The 11,311-nt window shown below is 39.4% G+C and overlaps 3 protein-coding genes across 7 annotated transcripts; 2 read left to right on the forward strand and 1 right to left on the reverse strand.

The window, feature by feature from the left end:
* Positions 1 to 2: 2 nt before the first annotated feature.
* On the reverse strand, positions 3 to 1,247 carry AlkB (alpha-ketoglutarate-dependent dioxygenase AlkB). 2 transcript variants are annotated; one of them, XM_017140563.3, is made up of 3 exons: positions 1,059 to 1,247; positions 460 to 998; positions 3 to 404 (listed from the first exon to the last, which is right to left on the reverse strand). In XM_017140563.3, exons 1-3 carry the CDS (start codon positions 1,155 to 1,157, stop codon positions 59 to 61), a joined length of 984 nt encoding a protein of 327 aa, XP_016996052.2. In that variant the 5' UTR covers positions 1,158 to 1,247; the 3' UTR covers positions 3 to 58. The 2 variants fall into 2 exon arrangements, with proteins under 2 accessions (XP_016996052.2, XP_016996053.2); XM_017140564.3 differs by having other exon boundaries at positions 1,055 to 1,203.
* Positions 1,248 to 1,659: 412 nt separating this feature from the next.
* On the forward strand, positions 1,660 to 5,615 carry Gbeta13F (guanine nucleotide-binding protein subunit beta-1). 4 transcript variants are annotated; one of them, XM_017140674.3, is made up of 3 exons: positions 1,660 to 1,813; positions 2,895 to 3,015; positions 3,110 to 5,615. In XM_017140674.3, exon 3 carries the CDS (start codon positions 3,289 to 3,291, stop codon positions 4,309 to 4,311), a length of 1,023 nt encoding a protein of 340 aa, XP_016996163.1. In that variant the 5' UTR covers positions 1,660 to 1,813; positions 2,895 to 3,015; positions 3,110 to 3,288; the 3' UTR covers positions 4,312 to 5,615. The 4 variants fall into 4 exon arrangements, with proteins under 4 accessions (XP_016996163.1, XP_016996162.1, XP_070075415.1 ...); XM_017140673.3 differs by having other exon boundaries at positions 1,666 to 1,813; positions 2,691 to 3,015; XM_070219314.1 differs by having other exon boundaries at positions 1,680 to 1,885; positions 2,691 to 3,015.
* Positions 5,616 to 9,549: 3,934 nt separating this feature from the next.
* Positions 9,550 to 11,114, forward strand: Gapdh2 (Glyceraldehyde 3 phosphate dehydrogenase 2). Its single transcript, XM_017140714.3, has 2 exons — positions 9,550 to 9,693; positions 9,796 to 11,114. Exon 2 carries the CDS (start codon positions 9,815 to 9,817, stop codon positions 10,811 to 10,813), a length of 999 nt encoding a protein of 332 aa, XP_016996203.1. The 5' UTR covers positions 9,550 to 9,693; positions 9,796 to 9,814; the 3' UTR covers positions 10,814 to 11,114.
* Positions 11,115 to 11,311: the final 197 nt, after the last annotated feature.

Consider the following 11,311-nt stretch of genomic DNA (forward strand, 5'->3'; position numbering starts at 1 on the left):
ACATTTATTTTTACAATTTTTCAAATTTCAAACTCCTATTTTACAAACCAAATAACAATTAAGGGCCCAATTTTAAATCTCCTATGTTCAACACTTGTCGTACATTAATATTAATACGCGAATCGTCAATATAATTCGAAAAAGGTTCCCAAAAACTGGCATCCCCTACATTTTGAAACAAACCCATATCCACAAGATGGGTGTCATGATCAGCATCATCGGCATCTTCATTTGTCAGCGGAGAATTCCCAGGTCTCCGGGTCTTCATAATTCGGGGAACTGCGTGATAGCATAACCGTGACTCTCCGGACATTATCATAACGTCCCCACACTGAAGGTAGACTGCGGTTGGTTTTTCCTCCAAAGTCCTTCCACCGATCAGAAAAATTGCGGTCTGACCAAAGCTGCAAGATATTAAGATGTTATTTTGTGTAAAAGAAACTCAGTTTGTTAAATTACCTAAACGAGAATAGCGGGGCCGTTTGATTGGGCTCAGAGTGATCCGTGTGGCCCGACAAAGTACTGCCCACTGGATAGTAGTTCACGATAGCGGCTTCCGGCTTAAAGTCACAGTAGCCCAAGGTGGACGCGAACAACCGGCACAGACTGCCCAAGTCCTCTGGAAACTGTGACTGCATCCGCTCCTCGTAGTGCTTCGTGTCCCAGTTGTGGTGATATCCGAATGTCGTCCAGCGCATCGCTGATTTCATTCGCTGGAATTCCGCCCTGTCGCGGCACAGACTAAGCTGTTTCCACCAGTCCGATCTGACTGAATCATCGAAGAGTCTTTCATTTAAATTAACGATGTTCGGGGTCCGCGGATAGTCGCGTAGACATCGCGCAATCCAGTAGCGCCGACCGCGCTCAGTAAAGGGGTTCCGGATAATGATAATGCCGGGATGATGAGTAAGTGCGTAGGATCGCCAATCACTGGGTGACTTAACGCCGGGCATGGTCTGAATAACTCTTCCATCGCTGATATCCAACCGTTGAACGATCTGCGGGATGGAGAGATACCACTATTATAAATCGCATCTGCAAGTTACTAACTTACCTACATTATCGTTTCGCAGATCGTGATCATCCACATTGATCACGCCCGTTAGATCGGGACTGCCACTTTTCGCCTTGTACTGCTTAAAAGCTAACTTAAACATATTTCATAAATAATATATACAATTTAAACAATAAATTTAACAAACTACAGGTAGTGTGACTGCGTTAGGGGAGATCTGAAATGCTATTCAACACGTTAAATTCATGGGGGTGGAACCAATCGATGTTCAGACCACCGGCTTTTTTCATGCTGAAAATTGAAAATCCAAATAGTAGATAATTAAAACAACTAAACTTGAATAGTTGACTCTTTTGTTTTCTTCAGTGATTTATTTATAAAATATTTTCGATATTCATCGACGATATGTGGGGGTGCCAGTGGAAACAGGACAACATTGTTTTCCCTCGATGGGATCAGAAAACACATTCGCGACAAAAATGAGTTAAACAAAGATACTTGTTTAAAAAAAAAAGAAACACTTGCCCAAAAAACCCCCTTTTTACGTTAAAATTAAGGAAAAATAAGACCGTATTTCAGCGTCCAACGACAAAAGTGCGAACAGGCTGGATATCCCCGCTATCGGTTGCACGCGATACATCGAAACTGCTTCCGTGCACCCGTAATTTGTTTCTAGGTGTTGGCTGCCAATTGTAGAGTGCAAATGAAAAGTTACAGATTGGTCGTTAACAAAATTTTCAGTTATTTGTGTAGTTGAAGACGGGAATTTGTTTTGCGCATAAAGAGTTAACACTGCGTGTAAGTAGCGTTTTGTCGTCAGCAACAGACTGTCCGGTGAATGAAAATTGAAGGAAAAATTACTGATCTATGGTAATGTGTGTGTATGTGCTAAATGAAAAAAATTTTCATACTCTCTGACGAGTAGGGAAAAAGGCAGTCGGCAGTCTCGAGTATTTTGCGCTACATATCCGATTATCAGGGCGGCAGTCGAGCCGATTTCGACCTGTATCCGACTGTTTTTTTCGGCTTAAAAAAAGATGAGAGATATATTCTGTGTTCCTGCCCAGCGAAAAATGTTCAACGTTTAAAATTGATTATTTTTTTTTTTTTTATATCTATTTCCTTCCCACTCTTTGTCATGTGTGCGCTTACGCGGTCGGCATGGGTGCGACTGCGACAACCAATCTCCGCGACTGTTTTTGTCTCACCGCCCGCTCTCGGGGACTTCTGACCTGCTTTTGCTGCCGCGCTTTCAATTGCGCACGGCTCGCATCCACTGGTCGTGCTCCTTGCTCCCATCGGCTGCCCACTTTGCGTCGCGGTGGTGGTGCAAAAATTGCAATTTTGGTGTACAAAAAAAGCAAAAGGAATATATCCCGTATCCCACATCTAACGTCCAGCAGAGGCGAGTCGGAATCGGAATCGAAATCGCGAACGAAAACGGAAAACGGAAACCGGGGCCAGCGAATAAGGCGTTAAAATTCGTATTTCCATCTTGTCCAGCGCCCGAGATCATTTTTTTTTATAGTATTATAGTATCCCCAAAAGACTTTTGACATCCCAGTGTCCCAGTTGAAAATCAGACAAACGACAGCGAAAAAACCCCTCGCGAAATACTCCTCCCCCCACTGAACACTGAACATATAGTATATTTAACAAAGCAAACTTTCTACAGGGATCTGAAATACACCAACTGCACATTCAAACCGACTACCAACAAAAGAAAAACCGAATAATTCAATTGGCAGAGCAAAAGGACGACGACTGAAACGTCAGAAACAAATGCACACCGCGAATATAAACTATATAAATACATAAATATAATGCGTGAATAGTAGTATTCCAAAACTAAACCGAAAAAAAACCGAAACTCTTGCAGAACACAAAGTTCATGATTAATCCATACTAGAGACAGTGCACAAAATAATCGCCGCATGCTAGCGTGATCATCCCCAGCTTTTTGTCCGACTAAGCTACTGGCCAGCTTAAAAAAAGTAAGCGTAAGTAGACCAACAAATCATTATGCACCCGACCAGCGAAGAAAGCATTTGTTTACCTTCCCTTCTCTTCCGGGTGTATATACACCCAATATAGCACATCTATCGAGCGCATCTATCGGAAGGAGCCGATAACAGAGAACCGATAACCGAGCGCACACAGAGGATCCAGAGAAAGCCGGCTATCGAATTCAAATCCGAATCGGAGTCCCAGCATCCGATATCCGAATCCTCAACCAAATCATCCCATAAGGACTCAACGCAGCACACAGCAGGATGAACGAACTGGACAGCCTGAGGCAGGAGGCCGAATCCCTAAAGAACGCCATCCGGGATGCCCGGAAGGCGGCCTGCGACACATCCCTGTTGCAAGCGGCCGCCTCGCTGGAACCCATTGGTCGCATACAGATGCGCACCCGGCGCACATTACGCGGCCATCTGGCGAAAATCTACGCCATGCACTGGGGCAACGATTCCAGGAATCTCGTATCAGCCTCACAGGACGGCAAGCTGATCGTGTGGGACTCGCATACCACGAACAAAGTCCACGCCATTCCACTGCGATCCTCGTGGGTGATGACCTGCGCGTACGCCCCATCCGGCAGCTATGTGGCCTGCGGCGGCCTCGACAACATGTGTTCAATTTACAACCTAAAGACGCGCGAGGGCAACGTCCGGGTCTCCCGTGAGCTGCCCGGCCACGGTGGCTATCTATCGTGCTGCCGCTTCCTGGACGACAATCAGATCGTGACCAGTTCGGGCGACATGTCGTGCGGACTGTGGGACATTGAGACGGGCCTGCAGGTCACCTCGTTCCTCGGCCACACCGGCGACGTGATGGCCCTCTCGCTGGCGCCCCAATGCAAAACGTTCGTCTCCGGCGCCTGCGATGCCTCCGCCAAGCTCTGGGACATCCGGGAGGGCGTCTGTAAACAGACCTTCCCCGGCCACGAATCGGACATCAATGCGGTCACATTTTTCCCCAATGGCCAGGCATTCGCCACCGGGTCGGACGACGCAACCTGTCGACTGTTCGACATCCGGGCCGATCAGGAGCTGGCCATGTACTCGCACGACAACATCATTTGCGGCATCACCTCGGTGGCGTTCTCGAAGAGCGGACGTCTGTTACTGGCGGGCTACGACGACTTCAACTGCAACGTGTGGGACACGATGAAGGCAGAAAGGTCTGGCATTCTGGCCGGGCACGATAACCGTGTCTCCTGTTTGGGCGTCACCGAGAACGGAATGGCGGTGGCAACAGGATCGTGGGACTCCTTCTTGCGCGTATGGAACTAAGAACAGAAACGGAAACAGCAACAGAAACGGAAACGGAAACGGAGACACAGAAACAGAAACGGAAACGGAAACAGAGGAGGAGAAAAACCAAAACCAAAAACAAAACAAAACAAAACAGAAAACAAAACAAAAACTAAAAAAGAACTTCAAAATGCATTAAAGGGTGGGGTGGGGTGTCAGGTCAACGGTTGCGCAGTCTGCGGATAGTGTTTCACCATCTACCATCGTCTACATTGTGATCTATAATGTATATGATGATGCGGTATTCGGTGTTACCTCTGTGGTTAATATTAAATGAGTGCCGGACGTTTTGAATATGTGGGCGCAGCTAGTTGACTAGAACGTAGACCACAACAACAAAGAACTTTATATACAACATTATTTATATTGCTATATACTTATTAACTAAAATTATACAAAAAAAAAACAAAAACAAAAACAAAATAAAAAAAAACCAAACAAAAAAACCGCAGACATACGCAGCAACATACAAATAGACATACACACGCATACAAGAATATTATTAGTGTAAATGGAAAATTGAACAAACAAAAAAAAAAAAGAAGAAATGAAACGAAACGAAACAAGAAGTAAAAAGGAAAACCAAATGAAAATGAAAACGATGGGCCCGCTGATAGTCAGTTGTTTAGTCAGAATTCCGGTTACAGCTACAGTTTAAAACGTACGTAAATTAAACTTAGTTCAAATCGTATTTCAGTGGTGAGTGCAACTGAAAGCAGAGCAAGAAAAGCTGAAAACTGAAAGCTGAAATCTCTGGAAAACCCAGGAGTTTGCCAACACCGTCAGTCAGTCAGTTAGTCAGTCGTTTGCACTTTGTAAAAGAAAAAGAAAAAGTAAAAGTAAAAGTAAATGAAAATGAAAAAGAAGGTATCATTGTAATCATGTATGTCAACAAGTAAATACATATTCTTTTGCGTATAATACATAAACTTCAGAATGTGGATCCTGATCCTGAGGAAGGGGAGGAAGTCAAATAAAGTTAAAGCATTTAAAAATAAAAAATCACGGCAAACCTAAAAGTAAAAGAAAAACAAAACGAAAAACAGAAAACAAAAAATTGCGTAATAAACTTTATAAATCAAGTAATGAAAAAAAAGTAAACAAAACACTATAACAAATTTTTGTCTTATTATGTTTAAGTCCCTAATTTATATACAAACAAAAATAAGAATGATTTAAATAACATATATGTAAACTATGCATTAGTGAAAAAGTGGAAAACTATTTATATATAATATGATGGCCATATAAGCTATAACAATAAATTGAAAAACACCTTTAAATCTTATAATACATTTATAAATGTTTAACAAAATCTTAACAAATACATTCATAGAATTGCGGCAGTAAGGGCATTAGAGCATCATGGAAATAATTTGAGCATTCATCCCTCACCACAATCGATTCAGACTACAGTTGAATTTTGTTCATTTTATTCTCCTAAATTCTTATGAGGTTTTACATATATGGCTTATATGAGGTTTGAGAATGCAAAAACGATTCTAGAATGCGAATGCAAGAATGCGAATGCAAATGCAACAAAAACTAAAGCTTATATTGTGAAAATACTGATATTGTCTTGCTGTCTTACGAATATACTGAATCATCAAGTTCTTATCTATTTTTTTTTGTTTTTTTAATTAATTTTAAGAGGTATTAATTAGGAAGTTCGCGGATATCCCGAAATCCTGAATTCCTAGCCATACCGTATTTCGTATTTCATTGAAAATTGTAATAAACTTAGCTAGTTTATTGACCTTCTTGAAGTATTTTTTAACGATAATATCTTGGTCCGATAGGTAAATTGTGATTTAAAGTGAATAGTTTTTCAAGCAACGAGAACGAGTAATCCTAAATCCTAAACAGTACCAGTACCAGTACCAGTACCAGTCCCCAATCCAAAATCCAAAAACCAATCAAAAATCTTAATCAACATTTAAAATGGATAAAATTGTGTATTTTTACCAACTTTTGATGCTTGATAATATTGAACCGAAAACCGAATATTCCTATGTATATGTGTAACTATTGGTAAGCTTACAACAGCTGCAGTTATTTGAGCTCTGCTTTTTCACCATAGATGGACTTACTTATTTTTAGTACATTCTGGACATTCTGGACGGCCATTTCAAAACTAATGCTGTTTCAAAACTATGAATAAATTATGAAAAGAAAACTTTGTAACATTTAAATAATAAAATATAATAAAAATAAAAATACGATACGATCTTATTGTTTAACTTAAACAAGGAGCAATTCGAGTCGATCCTTACTTATTTTTGCAAAAATTAAAAATGCGTCAAAGTAAGTCCATCTAGGGTTAATAGTAATTACATACGCACTTTACGAATTGTCAGGAATTTTTTACTCCAGCAGTAAGTTTAATTAAAATATTTTTCTATCACAGCCTACAAGGAACAAAGTAACGTGTTATTTCTTTTTTAATATTTTTTTTAAGAGTACTTTGTTATTAGAACGCGCATCCCTCAAGTATGTTAATATCAGAACCCTTCTCTATGTATGTGTGTTTCCGTGTAAATTTAATTATGTATACGTTATGCGTTATGTTTATATATATATGCCACACGATCATATATATGCGCATATATGTATTGTAATTTAATTACTGTTTTATTTGTCTACCTAAAGCGACAAATTAAATAAAATGGTTTATTTGTAATTAGTTATTAACAATAATTAAAAAGCTGTCAACAAAACAAATTGAAATTTAAATAAAACATGGTCATGTAATAAACATACATACAAACATACATATTTAAAAGAAAACTGAAGATTACTAACATTAATTTATAATTTGTGTCATAGCCGTCAACTCAGCGTTATATCTAGAATAAATAATAAAGAAAATTGTGTTAAGCAAATGCTGCATACATATATCATTTAATGTACGTGTGCACAAATGTACATTGTACATGCCGAAAACCGAAAACCTTAATTAAGAGTTTGGTCTGTCAGGATTAACGGGTTAATAAAACTGGCATGCTAATAGTCATACATATTTATATGCAATCAAATTCAATTTTTTTTCAATCGAGCACTTGGAAATTTCATATCAACTTTGACATGCCATGTTTTAGTCATGCAAAATTGTTTATTTTGGGAGAATTTTTAGGACTACAGTACGAATGTATCATGTTTTTACGTAATGTGGTTTTTTTTTTTTCTATTTTTCCTATTACATCAAAATTGAATATCTTTCTAATTTTCTAATTGTACAATAATTCCTATTCAACATATTTCTTATGCCGTTTTTTTTAACTTATTTTGATCAATCAATTGTGTGTTACATATGTATACACAAAATGAATTTGAAAAAATAATTTATTAATATAATAGTCTAAAATATTAGTATCACTAAGGACGACAGTGGGATTCGGTAGAAAGGTTGCCATTTGTAGCCAAGTTTCTAGGTTTATAAGCTGGAATGTTGGCGTGAGGTCCAATAGCCCTCCATTATTAGTTTCATTACAATTTGACCGTGGCTTCTTTTTTCAAATCTGAAAAGGAATGTTCCCCATATCATCGGCTTGTTCTGGTAAGATGGTAAGATATATACATTAGCAATTTTTTAGCAAAAAATAACAGTATTTTGGCCACAACAATGGAAATAATGGTCCAAATATGGAATGTCATACCTCGTTGAACCCGCTATTAAATTCCCAATCGATTGGCGTTTCAACCTGGAATTTTTTTATTTTTGAAATTTTTCGCAAAAAATCATGATGGTACCCCTTACAAAAAAAACGAAAATTGGGTCAAAAATTAATTTTCTCAAATCAGTCGGAAAGTGCACTGATATTATTTATAAGGTTGTAAGCTGCACAAAACAGTGCGCCTTTTTGATTTGGGACCATTTTTGACAAAGTTACAGCAAAAAATCCATTTAAAAAAATCAAATTTTTACCAAAATTCAAGATCCTGATTTTCTATCCCAAAAAAAAAGTATTTTTAAAATTTATTACATTATGGTTTCTATAATTTTTTGCTAAATAATTTTCGGTGAGCGGTAAAAATATCGCAATTATATATTTACTATCGATAGCCAAGCTCAACAGCTGTGTAAAGACCATGCGCGGATCCACGGGGGGATATGGGGAATAAATCCCCCTCCCACTTGGATATTCAAAAAGTATGCAACAAAAATTTTGCTTTGAAATCACCCCCTCATCCAATTCATGGATGCACCACTGGTATTAGTATAGGCAATAACAAACTAAATTTAAAAAAGCTTTAGTTAATTATAATTTTTACTTCCTGGGTTGGGAACAATATTTACTACAAGTATATGACTTTCAGGTTTTTAAAAATGTATTGGAACTTTTCAAATGAATGTATCAAACAAGATTACATCAAATAGAATTGATTAAAACAATTTAAATATCGAATTATCTCTTAATATTTTCGTGATTATAATTTATTTTAGAATGGCCAGCAAAAATGAATTTCAAGAAATTCATGAAGCTTACATTTTTATTAAGATTTCATCACAAAGTAATATAATTTCATTTTATGGAGGCTTATGGAATTTTTGTGACTAATACAATGCATTGCGGTGTGAATTCAAAATTCATGAAATTAAAAAGCTTTTTTATTTATTGAATTTGACAAAGTTAAAAGGGAAATTAAGTAAGCACTAATGTATAATTAAATTTGTCATAATGAAGTGCAATTAGTTTTTCTTATTATCGCTTCAGATAAGAGCATGACCTTCAAATTATTAGTCCGACAATCATATGTACAAACTAAAAAATTATTCAATTAAGTAAATTCACTTTTATGTACATACATATGTATGTAAAAATAAATGTTAAAATTCATGAAGACATGTAGATATATTTATGTACATATGTTCCGGTGTACATAAATACCGGCAACCAAACTTGGAGCGGATGAATTTTCATACGAATGTATGTATGTATGTGCAAAATCTAAATTCGCATGCTCTCTCAAAAAGCTCAAGTTCCAGCAACAAAATTGAGCAGGTGAAGTGAAATGGACAAAAATAACGTAACCCAACAAACATTCTGGTGAGTAGCCCAATAAAAAAGTCCCCCAGTTATTAAATAATAAAAAAGGTTAAATATAATAAATAAATAAATAACACGTAAATAAATAACAATAAATTAAATACTAATATTAGCGTTATTAGTTTTATAACACAAAAAGACTGCTGGGTAGCCTCGAGCTTTTTCATATTGATGAGAGCCAAAGCTCGTTTTATTGCTTGACAATAACGTCCTTCATCTGACTTTGAAAATTTTCTCGCCCGACTTTTCGCCCATAGAAAGTGCTCAGCGTTTCTCAGCCATCACAGTCGATTCCTTGCTAGCAAGCCGAAAGGTAGTGGAGCTCTCCTCTTCTGGGAAATACTTTCCCTTTCATAAATTTTCCACAGCTACATATATAGTATATATGTTACTAATAGAGTTTTGTTCTTTCTAGATAAACAAAAAAGCTAACCATGTCGAAGATCGGTATTAACGGATTTGGTCGCATCGGCCGCCTGGTGCTGCGCGCCGCCATCGAGAAGGGAGCCTCCGTTGTGGCCGTCAACGACCCCTTCATCGATGTGAGCTACATGGTCTACCTGTTCAAGTTCGACTCGACCCACGGACGCTTTAAGGGCACCGTTGCCGCCGAGGGCGGCTTCCTGGTGGTCAACGGCCAGAAGATCACCGTCTTCAGCGAACGCGACCCGGCCAACATCAACTGGGCCAGTGCTGGTGCCGAGTACGTGGTCGAGTCCACGGGCGTCTTCACCACCATCGAGAAGGCCTCCACCCACTTGAAGGGCGGTGCCAAGAAGGTTATCATTTCGGCCCCCTCCGCCGACGCACCCATGTTCGTGTGCGGCGTCAATCTGGATGCCTACAAGCCGGACATGAAGGTGGTCTCCAACGCCTCGTGCACCACCAACTGCCTGGCTCCCCTGGCCAAGGTGATCAACGACAACTTCGAGATCGTCGAGGGTCTGATGACCACCGTGCATGCCACCACCGCCACCCAGAAGACCGTCGATGGTCCTTCGGGCAAGTTGTGGCGCGATGGACGCGGTGCCGCCCAGAACATCATTCCAGCCTCCACCGGAGCCGCCAAGGCTGTCGGCAAGGTGATCCCGGCCCTCAACGGCAAGCTCACCGGCATGGCATTCCGCGTGCCCACTCCCAATGTGTCCGTCGTCGACTTGACGGTCCGCCTGGGCAAGGGCGCATCCTACGACGAGATCAAGGCCAAGGTCCAGGAGGCCGCCAACGGACCGCTGAAGGGAATCCTCGGCTACACCGACGAGGAGGTCGTCTCGACCGACTTCCTCAGCGACACCCACTCGTCGGTCTTCGACGCCAAGGCTGGCATCTCGCTGAACGACAAGTTCGTCAAGCTGATCTCGTGGTATGACAACGAGTTCGGTTACTCCAACCGCGTCATCGACCTGATCAAGTACATGCAGAGCAAGGATTAAGTAATGCCCAGAGCACCCACACCCATACCCGATATATCCGATCCGCACAATTAAACGTTAGAGGTGCGGTCAAATGGGGCGAGAAAAATCACATAATTAATATTGCTCCCCGGTGGAGCAGCACGTATGCGCTATGAAATATGCTTCTGTTTTCGCTTTTCAATTTACCAGCCACGGAAAAACACATTGGAAAAATTTAAATACATACATACATCCATATACACATAAATATGTTTACTGTTGTTGAATAAAGTTTCACTCTGTGTGTAGTTGTAAAAAAATTGATGTTTAAGCATTTAAATATTTGTTTTCGCCTTTTCTTTTCATTTTTCTTTTAAAAAGGGGGATGGAATACGTAACAAGCTTAAATTGGGACCCTAATCTAAGCTTTCAAATAATTTTCTTCATTACAATTTTCATAAAAGAGTAAAGAATGGTATTGTTTAAAAAATTGCATTTATTTCATCCTTTTTTTTATAATTTCTAAGCTTTTTTTCT

The sequence above is a fragment of the Drosophila takahashii genome, chromosome X (assembly GCF_030179915.1).
Source record: "Drosophila takahashii strain IR98-3 E-12201 chromosome X, DtakHiC1v2, whole genome shotgun sequence".
In the NCBI taxonomy this organism is placed as follows: Eukaryota; Metazoa; Arthropoda; class Insecta; order Diptera; family Drosophilidae; genus Drosophila; species Drosophila takahashii.